Below are 18,184 nucleotides of genomic sequence, written 5' to 3'. Positions count from 1 at the left end.
CACCCGGATGAAAATAGTGCCGAGATAGAAACGAGGACACGACGTATCATAAGTGTGGTGAAAGAACCCAGAAATATCTCTGGATTTACCCTCGTATATCGTCTACGAGATTGTTTCCCTTCACCTTTCACTTCCTCATGACTGATGGAGACTGAGTGATGTCACATCGAGAGAGCGAGCGAGAGAGAGCGAGAGAGAGAGCGTGGGAGGTGGTGAATGACATCAAAAACCAAAACCAAAAGCGTGTTAGTTCTCAGAACTGTGGAGGAAGCAGAAACATTTGGATTCCGAGTTAAAGCACTTCTACATTTTCGTGCTTCGTCCAAACTGCTACGTCGGCACATCTGCTGATGGACGGATGTCAGACAATGGAACGGCATAGAGAGGGAGTGAGGCAGTGGGCCGATGGCACGCTGACAATAACCTGGAACATTTACAACAGGATGACGAGGGAATTGATACTCGACTTCAGAAGATCTGGAGACTCTGACAGTTACACAGTGTGAAAGTAGAGAGTCTCTGATTCTGAACTGATTCTGAACTCAACCAAGTGAAGAACGTCCAAATAAAAGTTGTTTTTGTTAGGAAGCTGAATAAAGTCTCTCTCTCTCTCTGCTGCTGAGTAACTCACACCACAGAGAGCGTCCTGAGCTACTTCTTATCGCCGTGCTTTATTTAGACGTCTATTTCTTCACCAGTGACAGGATCTGAAGCTCGTGTCACCATTGAGCTCTGCACGTCTGTTTGAAGCTGCGACAGATAAGAATTTTGGTTTTTTTCTTGTAGCCTGCCATCAAGAAGAAAAAAACATATCTTGTGACATCACATGTCTCATCAGGAGTTTTTTAGTTTGAGCCTTTGTCTCGTGAGTCCTGGCTAAAGGTTTCTGCATTAAATCCATAAAGACTGGAGGTCCAAACGTTTAACTGCAGCTTCCAGCGGGTTGTTACGTGTGTCTGATGGTGGTTCTCACACACAACATTTGTTCTTTTGTTCTTTCTTGTCTGGAGGCTCACGTTTATCAAGGCCACCACATTCAAACAGCCCGTGGGGTATTGGGGTAGAACAATCCTACGTGCCCCCGATGAAAATGTATCTTCAAAAGTAATTTCTCGTCCTGCCAACAAAACAGCACTCTGATTCAAAAAAGAGGGAATGAACTTCCCCGCCTGGGTCTTTCTGTAACATAATGATTGATACTCGTTCCTTGGAAGCCAGAGAGAAATAAAAAAAAGACAATAAAATTGTGAATGGTTGACAGAGTGAATTTAGACTTTAGCTATTGACAGGAAGGTCTGAACTCCAACTAATCAGTTCAACAGGCCTGCAGAGACACGTCTAAATAAAGATTACTATTCAAATTCCAAACTAATAGTTGTTTCCCAGCTTGACCGTTGTAATTGTTCTTCATAAAAATATATTTCTGAGCCATTATCACAAGACTTTCTCATAATAACAAGTGTTTCCAGAGTGAGACGCAGCTCTTTGTTCCGACTCTCCTCACCTGTGGAATGAAGTTCATGAGCACCTGAGGACCGCTCACTTCTTTTACATCATCCCTTAACAATAATATTTCCTCAGGCTTTCTATCAAACAATAGATTTTACTTATCCTATTAACATAGTTAATAGCCAAAACCATTCATTCCATCAACACACCACTCCTTAATAAAGGTTTTTACTTTATTCGTCCTCAGTTTTATTGCTTTGTTAATCACTTTGTTTTGATGTATTTCATCATCTGGAGCTCTTTGTTTAAATGTATTTCCTCCATTTACTTGTAAGCATTGTGATTTATCCTGTGTCTGAATGGAGATATGTAAATAAACTTGTCTTGCCTCAAACACATTTTAAATGTGAAGGAAGTGGAGTTTCTCTCCGTCCACAGGGAGAACATGCAGACCCGACAACCAGAACCTTCACATGATCCACTTCCCTGGAAGACATACATTTTAATGAAACATAATATAACCAATATTCTCACAAGTACTTATAAATATATATATTTACACATAAAATATACAACATATTTTGGTTTGTTTTTTTTAAATAAGAAAAAAATATAGTACTACGTGAGTCTACGTGGAAGTAACATGAAATTGAAGTGAATTATTTACATACAAGACTAATGTGAAGTTCCGGCGCGTGTTTTCCGTGGAACACCTCGGGGCTTTTGCGTGCGGCGGCTCGCGCGGAGGAGGCGGAGCCGATAAAAGAGAGTCCAGCTCGGGGGGGGGGGACCGCGAGTGCTCCGAGGTTCTCCTTCCGCCGTCTGTGTGTGCGCAGAGCAGTCTGATATCGCTGGGAGGGTGAGCTTTTGTTCTCTATTCTTTTTTTTTTTTAACGCACCGATAAACCGCCAGTTCTCAACCCCCAACATGCGAGTGTGTTTTCCGTGGAGGGCCTCCGTGGTCCGCGGGGCCCCGCGGCGCCTCTCTGCGGAGGGTTAAAGTGCGTGTACGTGGCTCGGTTAGCCTCGTTAGCTCCGTTAGCTCAGCGAGCCGCTGGCAGCCCGCTGACGCTCCTTTGTGTCCTCCGCTGACACATCCGTCACGGAGGCCGGGCGACCGGCCGAACCTCCGCACGCGCCGATTATTACCACCACGGCCAGTTAAAGCTCCACTTTTGTCGACGTGTGTGCGTTTTGTTTCAGCGTCGTGACTCGTCGTCAGACTGGATCCGTCCGCCGCGTTAGCCCCCCGAGCTAGCCGACGCTAGCACGTCTCGTTAAGTCCATTCATGACAGCCGGGGCTCAAGCTGCAGGTTTAAAACCCCACAAGCGCCCCGCATGATGAGCGTTTTCATTTGATATGCATATTATTTGATATACACCGGTTTTCAGTTCAAGGATAACGATGTAGCAGCTGAAATAACGAGGTCTTATCTGTTAACTCGTGCTATAATATCCTGCTATCACACTGGCGTCGCCCTGAGGTGTTCAATATTAATGTTTTAAACGAGTTCAGCGGTAAAATCTCACTCAATTTGAAGCCTCGGTTAAAAACACGCACATATTTAATAATTTTACAAAGCTCAAAACACTGATTGGCCTGAGAGTTTCACCTGTGGACACAGGTGACGGTGCTCCTCCATCACTTTCTGTTTGTTACCTTCACCAATGAATGTTGGGGGGGATTATGTCTTTTGTCTGCTTGTATTTAGTGTGTGTATATATTTAATAAACTTCACGAGAACACTTGTAACCTGAATTGCAGGAGATCTTCAGGGATGATTTCTCATCCCATTAGATTAGAAATGACTGTTAATGAACAATATAAAGAAACTGAAGGAAATGTCCAACATAAAGCCGATGAAAGAGGCACCTCATGGTGGTTGTTTGTTGCCATGGAGACGCTCCAGAGCTCCCGGCCAATATTTGTGTCCAGAAGCACATTAACTGTGGTAGTGGTTAATCTGTTCGTGTTTCATATGGTGGTGTTGCTGCCGGGCTAGACGGGCGAGTCGGCGTCGATATGAGCCGACGTTCTAGTGACGCGAACCCGGTTCCGCAAACAAATGTGGCGTTGGCGACGGTCTGCGCTCTGAGTGCACGTTCTGGTGTCAACTGTTTATAGAAGAAATGACTAAGTAATCTCTTGGTTAGCAGATTGTATGGATCAATAAAGTATGGAATTGTTAAAACAAATTGTGCTTTGCTTGCAGAAAATGTCGTGTGGGCTGCGGAGTGAGACCCTGGCTCTGGCGGAGGACTACCTGTCCCTGTGCTGCAGTAGCCCCCGTCCAGCTCCTCCACCTCCCAGCGAGTCAGCCGCTGCCATGAGGCGCATGGCCCAGGAGCTGGAGAAGCAGCACCAGGCCCACTTCCAGTCCCTGGCCCAGACCTTCCTGACGCAGTGCGGGCCGGACCCCTGCGTCAGCCTCCGGCGGGTCATGGGGGAGCTGGTGGAGGACGGACACTTGAACTGGGGGAGGGTTGTTTCCCTGTTCACCTTCACGGGGGTGCTGGCCAGACGTCTGCTGGAGCAGAGGGACGCCACCCCGGGGCCGGACCCCGGGCAGCACCAGGGACTGGGACAGGAGGCTGTAACCTGCCGGGGACTGGCGGAGACCATAGCCGAGTACCTGGGGGGGGAGAACAAAGACTGGATGTTGGACAATGATGGATGGGTGAGTCTTTTTTTCTGACACCAGTCAACACAGATACTGCAGATGAGAAAAGTATCCTGACGCGCTGTTGTAAAAGTGAAAGTCGAGTTCATTTCTGCATGAGATGACTGTCGATGGAAACCACCTGGTTTAATGTGATCTCGCCTGTTTCCTGTTGTGGTTTTTTCTAGTCTTGATTTGACTCAAAATGCAGGCCTGTTTCAGTGGAAAAAGTACTTTTCTTCACTGTAAATGACGATATGATGCGATTGGAGAGAGGCTCCATCATGGAGCACATATGGGCTGCAGGTGGTTGATTTCTAAAGCGGCTCACTTCTGTATTGACTGGAAACGGTTCAGTTGTGATGCTCTCCGCCTGGATTAGAGTCACACAAACCAACTGAAGGCTTCATTGGTTGGAGGTCTGCTCCAGTGAATGCCCCCCCCCCCCCTCCCCCTCCTTCAGCCGGCAGCTGGTTTCAACAGACACCAACAGGCCCGGCCAGATGGACTCTGGAGTAACAGTCAAAGCCTCAGTGTGTTGAGTTTGGCACGGCACAAAGTCAGCGCAGTATGACTGGAAAAACAAGCAGCTGTGCAGCAGTGAGAACACCTGGAGCCGAGGGCAGGTGCGCTCGCTGCGCCAACGTCTGACACAAAGCTGCCGCAGTGTTTGAACAGCATCTGGAGCAGCCTCGTGTTCACAACCTCTGACGGTGGGAGGAGTCCAGTTAGGATGGGCAGCGTTGCTTGTAAACTTGCACTTTGTTATTAAACGATGACGTAACGTGAAAGAGTGAAACCAGAAATATGAGATCAGGCTAAACACGATCCAACTACCGTAATTTCCAGACTCCAGACCTGAATATACGAGGAACCCACTGAGTTTAGAAAAAGAAAAAAGAAGGTTGTAGTTGTGATCCACCTGAATGAATCACCCATGTTGGTCACATGAAGCTCATAAATCCATAAATGAACCGTCATTGTATCAAAGCGTGTGAATGAAAGTCGTGGCCGTTTGTCCAGAAAGTATGGTTAACGATGTCTTCAAGCCTTGGCTTGTTTTTCCAAATAGCTCCAAACCAATATAATAGATCCAAATGGATCCAAATCCAAACTGAAGCTCAGAGGAGACAGATCATTTGCCGCCGCTGCTCCGAAACTCTGGAATGAGCTGCCTATCAACATCAGGCAGGCTTCCTCGCTCCCCGTTTTCAAATCCCTTTTAAAAACCCACTTTTATTCTTTGGCTTTTAGTACACCTTGATTTATTTTCATCTTGTTTGATATCATATAACTTGTAGTAAGCTTGTTTGTTTGTTTTACATGTTTTATGCCTTGTCTCTTCTGTGCTTTTGAATTAACGTTTGAATTATTTTATTTATTTTGTTTGATGTTTTTGATGTACAGCACTTTGGTTACCTTTTGGTTTTTTAAATGTGCTTTATAAATAAATAAAGATTGAACCTCCTGAGACTCAGTAGAAAAACCGTCTGCAGCAAATGAAGTTCTCTGGACTAATCAGACCTTCTCCTCCTCGTCCCTCCTGCAGGAAGGCTTCTGTGCGTTCGCCCGCACGGCCAGAGAGGTGAGCCAGGACTCATCCATGAAGACGGCGCTGTTTGCTGCTGCTGGCGTGGGCCTCGCCGGGCTCACCTTCCTCCTGGTGCGTTAGGCCACGCCCCCTCCCACGCCGCCGCCTCCCCCTCCTCGGTTCATTCGGCACCGCCGTGTAGACGTTTTGAATTCTCACCGCGATGCTGCGACGAAACAGGCTTAAATCTGTTGTGATTTCAGGGTTGTGATCTCATGTCATCGACTGAATGTTTGCACACACACACACACACACACACACACACACACACACACACACACACACACACACACACACACACACACACACAGTGTCACTTGCTCCTTAAGATTGTAAAAACACATTTCAATGCCTTGAGAAATTTTGGAGCGAGTGACTCAGCCGGCATATCTTGGGTTTCGTACTAAAGCACAGGCTCCTGCACAGAATCGCGTCGACTGTGCAGTGAAAAGACGTCGTTTCAGTTTGGCCACAGGTTTTTCCTTTTTCTTTTTTTTTTTAAATCTAAAATGATCAGCTGCCTTTTCACTCCACGTGTTTACCCGAGTTGTGCGTGTGGTATAGAGACATTCTAGTGTACAATGTATAAATTAATATATTATATTTATATAGAATGAAAGCGTTGAGCAGTGGCCCTTTTTTTTGTTTTTTTTGTTTTTGTCTGACCGCTCTGCAGCTGAACTCTTCGTCCTGCGTTCATGTGAACCGCCTGCCAGTTCGCTGTGACGACCACAATGGTGCTATAATGTAGTGAGACGTTTCATATCGACCAATCCAGGGACCAATCTGACTTCAAGCCTATTGCTATTGGAACAAAGCGTTGACGACCCCGCCCCCCCCCCCCCCCCCCCCCCCGAAAACTCTTGAACATTATATTTTTACATTGTTTTTGTTCTATTTATTCTTCACTGTTTTTGTAATAAAAGGAAACGACCGTAGACTCTGTGTGGTTTTAGTTTTTTTTTCCCCTCCTGATGTTCTTGCTGGAGATTGTTTGACGGTTAGCGTGCCCGGGAATATGAATAGTGAATGACTCGCTCATGTGCAGACACTTTGTCATAAATAAGGTATGATGGAGTGTCTCTGGCCGTCGGTGCTCCAGTTACACCAGAGGAGAGCTGAAGCTCCGGCAGGGAGGCCGACCTGCGCCTGATTACCCTCATGTGTACGACTTGGAATGGAGCAGCAGACGGCAACAAAGAGATACGAATGATTGTTTAACTCATGAAAACAAAGTCAAACTTGAGTTGGTGTTTGAAGGTTATGATATCTTATCGGTCTGACCTTCAGTGAAATGTGAGGCTAAAAAATAAGTTTGGCCTCCGGCTCTAAACCTTAGTGATTTACTGAAGTATATTGAATGTCGATATAGATATTTAGACTAGAGCAGGTTCAGTGGTCGGGCCTCCAGATTGGAGGAATTGATTTTCTGTAATTGTCTATATATTTTATTCAAATACAAGTAAAAGTGCTCTTGTTGCAGCAATATTCAATAGCCTAAAGCACTCTTAGAAAAATCCTAAAAGTTTTTTTTTTTTTTTTTAATCAACTCATCTTCTGAACTGCATGTCACTGCGACGGCGCCCCCTACAGGACGTGGCGGGAGGTTTTCTTTAGCTCCACTTGAGAAGGTTCACCTGGTCCTGCCTGGCTCTACAGAACCATTAGAGACCAGTAGAATCTCCTCAAGCAGGTCCAGTATGTCGGAGCAGATTCTGTTACTTTGATGAGAGAAATGACAGTAACAGACTGTTACATTCAAATCAAGGTCCCATGAGGAAAATGATTTAGACATGGTTTAAAGTTAGGGTGAGATTAGATCAGGGGTGGGCAATCCTGGTCCTCGAGAGCCGCAGTCCTGCACGTTTTAGACGTTTCCCTGCTCAAACACACCTGTTATCATGAGGCTCTGCAGAAAGCTTGACAGGGACCCACTAATTGCTGTCAGCTGTGTTGATGTGCCCTCGAGGACCAGGATCGCCCACCCCTGGGTTAGGGTGAGGTTAGGGTGAGGTTCAAAGTGAGGTTCAGGGTGATATCAGGGTGATGTTATGGTGAGGTCAGGGTGAGGTTCAAAGTGAGGTTCAGGGTGATATCAGGGTGAGGTTATGGTGAGGTTCAGGGTGAGGTTCAAAATGAGGTTCAGGGTGAGGTTCAGGGTGATGTTATGGTGAGGTTCAGGGTGAGGTTAGGGTGATATCAGGGTGAGGTTATAGTGAGGTCAGGGTGAGGTTCAAAGTGAGGTTCAGGGTGATATCAGGGTGAGGTTATGGTGAGGTTCAGGGTGATGTCAGGGTGAGGTTCAGGGTGATGTTATGGTGAGGTTCAGGGTGAGGTTCAAAATGAGGTTCAGGGTGATATCAGGGTGAGGTTCAGGGTGATGTTATGGTGAGGTTCAGGGTGATGTCAGGGTGAGGTTCAGGGTGATGTTATGGTGAGGTTCAGGGTGAGGTTCAAAATGAGGTTCAGGGTGATATCAGGGTGAGGTTCAGGGTGATGTTATGGTGAGGTTCAGGGTGAGGTTATGGTGATGTTATGGTGAGGTGCAGGGTGAGGTCAGGTTGAGGCTCAGGGTGAGGTTCAGGGTGTGGTCAGGTGAGGTTAGGGTGAGTTTCAAAGTGAGGTTCAGGCTGCGGTTAGGGTGAGGTTCAAAGTGAGGTTCAGGGTGAGGTTAGGGTGAGGTCAGGGTGAGGTTCAAAGTGAGGTTCAGGGTGAGGTCAGGGTGAGGTTAGGGTGAGGTTCAGGGTGAGGTTAGGGTGACAAAGACCAGAAAGGTTCCAGGTCTAGAAGTGAAGGTTTGGAGGGAATAAGGTTCAGAATATTTAACTACAACTTCACACAATAATTTAATACACAAACAAACAACAACAACATATCAACATGTACATTTTCTCATTTCGTGACAAACACCAACACATTGCAACAGATGAGACAACTTCAGTCCTCGATGAGGGACTTTGAAAAGTAGCGGACATTTTTTTCCTCATCAGAAATCAACAGCAACAAGTTGTTTGGTAAAGCAGCTGAGAACATTTGAGACATTTCTGTTTTATTGGGCTGTTTGATGTCTGTGACGGTGGAATGAAGGGAAATACTTCACTCTTTAAGAACAACAAAATATACAGCTTATTGTGAAGGTTTGTGTTTCTTATGGTATCGTCAACGTCACCGTGTTTAGTATTGTCAGTTTTAGTGTAAATAAAGTAGTAAATGAGTCACTAATGATGCAACGTGTGAGGGAGAGAAGGACAATTTGACAATATTTACTGTAGTAATGATGACAGGTGAGGGATTTTGCTCAGTTTTATATTCACCCTGCAACATATTTGATTGTTTGAACGGCCTGAGATATGATTGTTTCTGTTACAACGTGAAGGTCTGGAAACGTACAAATATCCATCAACATTTTAGGGTTGGATTTTAAATCAACATTTTTAGTAGGAGGTTTACAGGCAGAAGACAAAGTCATGTCCTTTGTCTTTTAAAGAAAATCAATCTTATGAATGGAGTTTAAATCAAATTATTTTACCAAAACCCACAGTTAGAGAATCAAATAAAGTATAAATGTAATGCTGACGTGTTTTAAAATAGAGCTACACTCGGTAGAACACAGATCTTCACAGACACCGCCTTTGTGTTTCAGAATCAAGTGAGCATTACGAGCTTGTTTGTATTAAAATGCTGGGAACTTTAACTTAAACTCAACAAATCATTATTCACGTGCGTCTTATTTCTAAAAGTGGAGCTCAAGTGGAGAATAGTCACTCCTCAATCGTCACACAGGTGAAGGTTTTTCATCGAAACAAAAAGTGAAAGACAGAAAACTATGAATGACTTATTTTTACTACTTTAAAGCTGCTTTATTACTTCACTCAACCTTTACTGCACTTATCAAGAAATAGATCATTAAAGGACAAAGCGGCTCTTTGTCACTTCAGCTCAACCTTTGGTGTCGTTATAAAACTTAACCAACGTGGTTTTGAATTCATGGAGCATTTTTCTTCTTTTCCATGGTCCTTTTGTCCTTTTTTTGAACTTTGAGGTCTTTGTGTTGTTCGTGATGTACTTTTACTCACACGGAAGTACAATTTGCAGTTCTTCTGAAATAGTTCTTGAGTACAAACAAGGTTTAAATCCAGATTAAACCTTCTGATTCTGAAGTCTTTTAGCAATAATTTAAAAAAAAAACCCTCCCAGCCATACTGTAGATCTACGTTTGTTAACCAAACGTTCATATTTCATTTCTCATCTGGTTTTGCAGGACATTTTAACTGAACAGAGAAGTTTCACACTGGACAACTGTATTGAATGTCCTCTAATAACAGTACAGTTAAATACAGTTCAAAAGTAAATACGACTTGCTGCAGTTTTTGAAAAGTGCATTTTGTACTTTTACACGTACCTGTGTACAATTAACTGAAGTACCACAACTGTGATCGTACTATTAACTCTATTTGAGGATAACTTTGGTACTTTTAATGTCACTAAACTGGAATTCAGCTGTTTTCCCTTTAAACTTTCCAGGACGATAATAAAAACCTGTTCCACTATTTAAAACCCTGCGTTGGAATTACGTCACGATGATTATTGGAGGTAGATTGTCTGAGGGAGAGTTTTTAGTTTCCAGCTCTTGTTTTCACATTTAATCTGATAAGAAGAGAGAAATGAATGTGAGTCTTTGTGTAACTTTGTGTAAAAACAACAACAACAACAAACCAGACAGATTAATAGGTGATCATTTATTGAAGTTGTTTTCCAAACTTGTAGCGGATGATTGCACAACTGTGGGCGATGATTCCTGGCAGATGTTTTCTAAATGTCAAACAAGCTCCGACAAAGTGCGAGAGAATCCCTGGCATTCAGTCTGCAGAGCCTCACCCACCTCACCCCACCTCACCTCACCCACGCGACAATCCAGTCAAACAAGAAGGACACGCACCAGGTTAACTACCAGCTTTGAATTCAGTTCTTTCGTGAGGTTAAACTTTCTGAAATTCTGGTGGCGGGAAAAATTAAAAACACAACAGGAAGTGGTGACGCCGCTGGTCGACGTCACCCTCGGAGGATCACTTTAATTCAGACTTATATTCAGAGAGAAACTCAAAATGTAGATCAGTAGTTTCTCGTCGGTTGCCCGGCGGAGGCGACAGAGAGAGCAAGACCTTGGGATCGGCTGAGAAGCTTCTGGGTTTCCTCGTGTCCACGCCGACAGCGTTTTTAGCGTGAACAGTCATTAACAGAAGTAGCAGATCCGCGGCGGCTCCGTCGTCCTCCGCTGCGGCGCCGCGTTCACACTGAGGACATGCGGTCGGTACGTCGGGGCCAAATCATTATGGTTGTGTTTGTGAGGAAAAACCTCCAAAGACCCAGACCGGGTGTCCTTCAGTGCGAAGACGGCGGCTGCTCTTCTCACCATCTGGTGACGGTGAGAAGAGCTAGCGTCATCCCCCCCGGTACTGCGTGGTCGCCTGCTGCGGTCGGTTCTGGGACACGGCGTTGACCACCTGGAACACATGGGGAGTTTTCACTCTGCCGCTCTCATGGCGTTGGGTCAGCGGGCCGGTGGGTCAGTGGGTCAGCGGGCTGGTGGGACTCACCATCTGGGTGTTGGGGAAGGTTCCGGTCTGCAGCTTGGAGTGAATCAGCTTACCGTCCACCGTCACCTCGAAGCTGTCTGAGGGGGGACGGGGCGAGACGGTCACGACAAAACCTTCTACAGCTCAATGTTTACTCACGACGACGGCGGCGTTTGTTTTTGTGACGCTTTAATGCATGCGTGAGCTCTGTTTTCACCGTGACGCCGTCGGGTATCGGGTGGATCGGCAGGCAGAACAGGCTGGCGTGAGAACGACGCGCCACGCCCACAAGACGACGTTGGAAAACATGAGCATTCCAGGAGCAAGACCTCCTGGCACACCGCTCAGCGTTCAAACATGTTTGATCGAGACAGACAGAAAAGGACTTACTCTGTCTCCCGTAGGCACATGACAGCTGCACACCAGGGATCTGGCCTACGTAGTAGGCGATCTGCTGGTAGTAGTTGGGGTAGCCTCATCCCTGACTGCCACATCAAACCACAAGGACCCACAGGTTATTCATCCCACTGTGAATTCTAGACTTGATTCTAGAACCAGACGAGAAACTCACGACATCTCGATGTGGACTTGCGGCATGGCGGCGGCGGCAGTTCTGGAGTCTGCTGCAGGGCAGGGAGGCGAGCTGGAAACCAGAGGCGTCGGTGGAAAGAGAGTGAAAATGCCAGCTGTGGGTGCAGCGGGATCTTTTATGGGAGAAAACCACACCCAAGGTGGGAGGACCGACTGCCGGTCATCAAGGTGGAAGTTCTCGTATGACTGATCCGAAACGCTGCGGTGGAATTACAGACACAGTCCACATGAACATGAACAAGCAGGCTCCTTCCTGCTCTGGGGGCCCCGGGGGGCCCCGGGGGGCCGGTGAGGGGAGCCTCTCCCACGGGTCAACAGGGGATCCTCAGCAGCCTCCTCGTCATCAGAGCTCGTGTCGACGCTCAGAACGTCACGTCAGCACTTTTTAAGAAAAAGAATCTAAACTATGTCCAACAGTGGAAAACCCGCCCCTGATTCAGTTTGACTTGAGGGTTTATGAGTCTGCGTGTTCTTCCCGTGTTGCTTCTTCCTCTCCACAGTCCAAAATACATTGATTTGAGTTTCATGGGGGACTAGAAGCTGCCGGTCAGGAGCGAATGAGTCTGTGATTGTTTGTTTGAATGAAGAGGCACAGATCAGGACGGGACAAACGCTCAGCAGCTTTCAACACTCAAAAAGTTAACAAGTTCACGGACACGTCGTTAGGATTTCACTTCCGATGTTCAACACGTCTCGTCTGCAACTCCTGGACTCGTCACGACGGAGCCTCGCTGTCGGAGGATGTGTGGAATGTAGTTCCGCTGCCGTCAGAGAGGCCGTTTCCGAAACAAGCAGATTATAATTCCTCACACTGAAGCACTTTTTAATTTTGTTGTTGGTAATCTCAGACATTCCCCCGACATCCAATTTATTTTCCTAGTTGAGAATTAATTAACTTTTGTTCATGGAGTGAAGGACGGCACGGAAGCATTTTGCATTCACATTAAAGAAACACAAGATAATTATTAATAATTATGAGGAAAAATAAATGAGTAAAAAACATTACTCAGTTGTTTTTTGTTTTTTTAAATGATGAGGTAATCGTCTCATAACGCAAATGCCAAGGCCACAGCAGACCTGTGCAGCAGGCACAAGAACAGGCTTTGTTTCTGGGGGACACTATTTCCTGAGGGACGGAGAGTTTAATGAAAAGTTAGTAAAACACTGCGGCTCCATGACTGTGATCAATGTCGTCATGTGTTTTCAGAAACAAGCGATCGTGTTCATTAACGTCATGTTGGTGGTCTGATGTCCGTCGTCTGGTTCCGTCAGGGAATATGGTCCCCCCGGAAACAAAGCCTGTCGGGCCCAACGGTGTGGTTGATTGTTGTAGGAAGAGGTTTCCAGTTCCAACTGTTGAGTTTGTGGATTGTAGAAGGACCAACGACACAACAACAAACAAGCCCAAATAAAACAACAATAAGTCACAACTGAGACAGGCTTTGTTTCCGGGGGACAATATTTTCTGACGGAACCAAACGACGGACTGCAGAGGACATATAAAACGTTTTGACACTTTCAACCAACAATAGTGATTTTCTGAAAACCACATTCATGAGCGTCAACACGCTGCAGCGTTTCTCTAACGTCTCACTAAACTAATCAAAGGAGTCGTCTGCTGCACCCGCCTGTTGTTGTTGTCGTTGTTGTTGTTGTTGTTGTTGTGACTTTTCATTGTTGGTTTCACCGTATGGTCGAGTTCAATGCTGAACTAAAATCTAAGAAGAGTTTGAGGAGGAGTAGGAGCAGGAGGAAGAGGAGCAGGAGGAGGAGGAAGATGAGGAGGAGGAAGAGGAGGAAGAGGAGCAGGAGGAGGAGGAGTAGGAGCAGGAGGAGGAGGAGCAGGAGGAAGAGGAGCAGGAGGAGGAGGAAGAGGAGGAGGTGTGATGACGAGCCTCTCAAAACATTTTGAGATCATAAAAGTCAGTGCAGTTTGACGGTGGTTTTATTATCCTGGCCTGGAGACATGTGAAGACAATAGATGAGGACATGTGAGGACAACATGTGAGGACAATAGATGAGGACAACATGTACCAAGACAACTTAAAGGTCACGAGGCGTCGACGTCGTCAAACCAAAACCTTCCCATGTTGTGGTTTTGAGTCTTTTCACATGAATTAACTACATCCTGGTTCCAGATGATTGACAGGCTGAGTCTTAGTCTCCGGTCCCACTGAGACGTCTCATAGGACAAACACGTTGGACCAGTTGTTTTGGTCCATGTCCTCTTTGAGCCTGTCAGAATGATGTCATCCAGGGTTTGCGTTGTGGGAAACCCAGGACATTTACAGTAACAACAGCAAACCGGTTCTGCTCCCTTGTAGTAGTGAAACAGCAGGAAGCGGATCAGGACTGGTGTCCATCATTACCAGTCCACATGTCAGCATCACATGTGGTCCAATGTCGTTTCACACCCTTTGTTTACAATTGTAATGAAGTTCAAATTGTGTGTGTTTGTTTTCCTCAATAAAAATGCCTACAAACACACAAGATAGTTTGTTGTTGTTTTTAAGGCAGACGTCTAAATCCGATGTTCCTCTCCACAGCTGTTCCTCCTGCACAAATGTGTTGATTGTTGTTTATTACATGTTTTTACTCGTCCTGGTATGAAGTTGTGGTTTTGGCATCGACTCCAGAACACAAGTTCATGTAGGACAAGTTGGTAAATAGTTTGTTTGTGATCCGTCATTTTCTTTACTTTGTTTAGCTGAAAGTTACTTTTTTTTTGTCAAATTACATCTAAATAAACTAAAATGATATAAAGAATGTTCACATATATGGCAGACATACAATCTGATGCCGTCTGGCAGTGAGCTGCCGGATTTATACATTTAAAGTTGCATTTTTCTTTGACTCTTATCAATCAATGATGTTATTAATGGTTGTTTTGTTTTAATATATGTATTTTTTTAATCACTTTTATTATACATGTATTATTAAGCTTATGGCTTCTGTTTATCAGGCCATTTTTTACTTGTACTGTTCACTTCTTCCTTTATCTTAACCATTAACTCTCTTTCCTTCATACGTGGGATTGTATTTTGTTTGAAAAATAACGTGTTTTTTAAAAATTCATATTTTTTGAAGTCATAGAATAGAATTACGGAAGATTAGGGCCACTGTGGGAAAAAAACCCTGAGTTCTGACTTTTTTTCCCTCAGAATTCTGACTTTTTTCTTAGAATTCAGGCTTTAAATGCAGAATTTAGATTTTTTTTCTCAGAATTCTAACTATAAAAGTCTTTAAAAGACTTTAAAAGTCAGAATTCAGACTTTTAAACTCAGAATTCTGACTTTAAATGCAGAATTCTGAGAAAAAAAGTCAGAATTTGGAGTTTAAAACTCAGAACTCATGATTCTTTTTCTACAGTGGCCCTAATCCTCTTCCGTATAGAATATTTGAAGTCATTAAAAGTAAGAGTACCTACAGTATGTGTGGAGCTGGGTGGTGTTTTCCACCCTGCTGCTTGGCAGATGATGTTTGGGTGGAGTTTGTTTATTTCTAATAGCGATATTGTGAGGCTGGTTCCCGGCTGTGAAACAGCGAAAGTGGATAATCCAGTTTATGCTGACCTCAATGTGAACACCCTCCCTTCATGACCGTCCCTCCGGAGGAAGAAACAGAGCAGTGATCCGTGACGTTTTATTGAATTTGTGGAGAAAAGAGTTACAAGCAGAGACGTTTTATCATTTCAAACATGTCACAATGAAATCAAATCAAATAAAAATCCTGCTGTTGATTGGAACATTTGCTCAATTTAAGATTTAAGATGCGGCATGATGTTAACTTGGTCCATGAGTGTGAATTAGATTTCTGAACCACAACAAGTTGAGAAGAAACTCGGTCGTAAAAACCACAGACTGAATCAACTCTTTGTCCAAATGGGAAAGAAAAAGGATTTCTCCCTTCGAGACGAATACGGAAATGTTGGAATTTGTGTGAATATTGATTCCAGATGAAAACATCGATGCGCTTTTTGGTTTGTGAAAATGTAAATAAAACTCTGCGGGAAGGAGCCAGTTAGTGCATGAAGACCAGGAACACCAGAACCAGGAAAACTCCCAAAAATGAGGAAAAAAATGTATCTGCCGAATTTTGATTTCATTATTTATACATCCAGTATGTTTGTTTGGATTTAAGCTGATGTATAATGTATTTAGTCATCGTTTAATTTGCATTTTAGATCTTTTTTTTTTGGTATTTTCAATTTGCCGTGAAATTGCATTGTTGATTATATTTTAACTATTTCGAATGATTTTATTTGGTATTTATTTAATCACACAACTCTACAAAATGTTGTTTTCTTTACTGAAGCATAAATGAAGTTTTCATTATTCGTATTATTACAACTTAACAAGTGAATAAAGCAGCTTTGTTGTTAATTCAGTAAATTTTGTTTTGTTTGGTTTTTTTCTGGCAGAATTGTGCTGCGTGTTCACCGAGGAGGTTGTAGTTTGTATTAAACCGTATATAAAATGCATGTTAACAGACCCCGAGTGGGCAAAATATTGGAAAGGAGGAAAAAAAAGACGTGTTATAGATGTGGACGGTTTGATGAAAGCGTCCAGGCGGAGGCGATGGGAGGCGACCTCCAGGCCTCGGGGGGCTGAGCAGCTCCTGGGTGCTTCGCGCTCACACCACTTTGGATTTGAGTGTGAACGGTCATGAACAGAAGATCAGATCAGCGCCTGGGTCCTCCGGGACGTTCCCATCGTCCCCCGCTCCCAGGCTGGATTCACACTGAAGACCTGCGGCCTGATCCATCGTGTCACTTTGTGTTTTTAGTGTGATTTTCAGGTGTTTCGGGGTCAAATTTGGTGGCTTGAGTTTAAAAAAAACAACAGAATCTGAGCTGTGGTCAGTCAGTGTGAATGCAGCCGTTGGTTTCCCCTCATTGCGTCATCACCATGACTCCGGTTCTTCGGGCTCCGGCCCTTAAACCACGGACTTCACGATGTCGACGATCTGCAAAAGCATCAAAACCACATTGTGAACAAACATCTGGCTGTATTTAGCAGCCGGCGGTTTACGTTTTGAAGGCGCGTGTGACGGAGGCCGGCGCTCCTCACCTCCTGTGGCGTGGGGAAACGGTGAAGCTGGAGCTTGGAGAAAACCACCTGGCCGTTCACCGACACCTCGAAGCTGTCTGGAGGACAAGACACCGAGTCAGACTCAACACCGCCGCTCCACCCGGCCGCCCGGTTTTACCTCCGCCGACCCAGAAAGTATTTGTTTACAGGTAAAGACGCGTCACGTGATCCAAGCGGAGTCACAGTGTGGAGGAGTCGTCAGAAGAGACGGAAGGGGAACTCACTAGCTCTCCCCTTGAATCCCTCCACCTTCACTCCGGGACACTCGGCCCCGAGTTCTTCCGCGACGTCTTTGAAGCGCCATTCGTAGCCTCATCCTGAACTGAGGCGTCGAGACAAGAAGAGGCAGAGGGTAAATATTGATCTCAACACCGACAGACTGATACTGAGCTCAACTCAACCTGGAATGAAGGACAACAAAGACTTTTTTTAAAATTAAAGACATAAACTTACCAGTACTCTATTTTCACTTGGTCCATGGTTCCTCTCCTGATGTGAGTCGCTGCAGAGTCAGAGCCTCGATGAGCGGACGGCGATGCAGAGTCGGGATGTGTTTGAGCAGGGAGACCACACCCAAGGCGTTCCAGACCCAACCGGCTCCTGACTCAGCATAATGACAGCGACCGCACCTTCCTCCCCCAGGGGTCCGCCCTCCCCTCCCCTCCCCTCCTCAGCCTCACTGGGAGAGCCGGGTCATCAGACCCATTGATGTGAAACTCACACCTCGAAGGAGGGAAAGTCAGGAGCGGCGTCAAAACACTTCAGCCTCAAATCAGCAGAGTCAGCGGAACAAAAGGCTCAAGGAACAATAATAAAAAAGAATGTTCAATCACGAGTTCAGTCGTCTTCAAGACATCAAGAGTATAAAGGGGGTTTCATAAGTGAAGGTCCTGCTTGTAATACCACGTTTCTACCACATGGCGGAGTCAATTTAACTTCAAGGGCGGAGCCGCTCACAGGCAATAAAACAAAAGCATTTTAAAAATATAAACAAAAAGCGTTCCTTTGTATTACTGCAAGAAAGTACATGTCTGGAAATATTTACATTTAAATAAAAAAATCTGTTGAGAATAAACGAAGAAATCTAAAATCCTCATTACCAGAGAATTTATATGGACTTTTTTTTTACAAACGCAGTGCGATTTTAATGATGAAATTTAAAAAAAAACGCTTTCACTGGAGCATCTTTTCATAACATTTGCGATTGCCTCGACTGCTCCCCTAGT

At 44.9% G+C, this 18,184-nt stretch overlaps 1 protein-coding gene and 2 long non-coding RNA genes across 3 annotated transcripts; 1 reads left to right on the top strand and 2 right to left on the bottom strand.

Moving 5' to 3' along the window:
• The first annotated feature begins 2,257 nt into the window (after window positions 1-2,257).
• On the top strand, window positions 2,258-6,493 carry bcl2l10 (BCL2 like 10). Its single transcript, XM_080502664.1, has 3 exons — window positions 2,258-2,308; window positions 3,664-4,128; window positions 5,660-6,493. The coding sequence occupies exons 2-3, from the start codon at window positions 3,667-3,669 to the stop codon at window positions 5,780-5,782; spliced, it is 585 nt and encodes a 194-aa protein (XP_080358790.1). The 5' UTR covers window positions 2,258-2,308; window positions 3,664-3,666; the 3' UTR covers window positions 5,783-6,493.
• A 3,936-nt stretch (window positions 6,494-10,429) lies between these two features.
• LOC308128991 lies at window positions 10,430-11,965 on the bottom strand. Its single transcript, XR_013936588.1, has 4 exons — window positions 11,849-11,965; window positions 11,668-11,762; window positions 11,299-11,375; window positions 10,430-11,205 (listed from the first exon to the last, which is right to left on the bottom strand). It is a non-coding gene; the product is annotated as an uncharacterized lncRNA (long non-coding RNA).
• A 3,529-nt stretch (window positions 11,966-15,494) lies between these two features.
• On the bottom strand, window positions 15,495-17,548 carry LOC308132866. Its single transcript, XR_013936710.1, has 4 exons — window positions 17,412-17,548; window positions 17,183-17,280; window positions 16,938-17,014; window positions 15,495-16,833 (listed from the first exon to the last, which is right to left on the bottom strand). It is a non-coding gene; the product is annotated as an uncharacterized lncRNA (long non-coding RNA).
• Window positions 17,549-18,184: the final 636 nt, after the last annotated feature.

Source organism: Blennius ocellaris, assembly GCF_963422515.1.
Source record: "Blennius ocellaris genome assembly, chromosome: 1".
Classification (NCBI taxonomy): Eukaryota; Metazoa; Chordata; class Actinopteri; order Blenniiformes; family Blenniidae; genus Blennius; species Blennius ocellaris.
The sequence above is the reverse complement of the archived record's forward strand: the minus strand, read 5'-3'. Positions and strand labels throughout refer to the sequence as shown.

What these genes read in the sequence shown, in the direction of transcription:
- bcl2l10 (XM_080502664.1), top strand. Translation starts at nt 3,667, where the DNA reads ATGTCGTGTGGGCTGCGGAGTGAGACCCTGGCTCTGGCGGAGGACTAC. An exon ending in TGTTGGACAATGATGGATGG is followed by an intron (nt 4,129 to 5,659) that starts GTGAGTCTTTTT and finishes TCCCTCCTGCAG; the next exon opens with GAAGGCTTCTGTGCGTTCGC.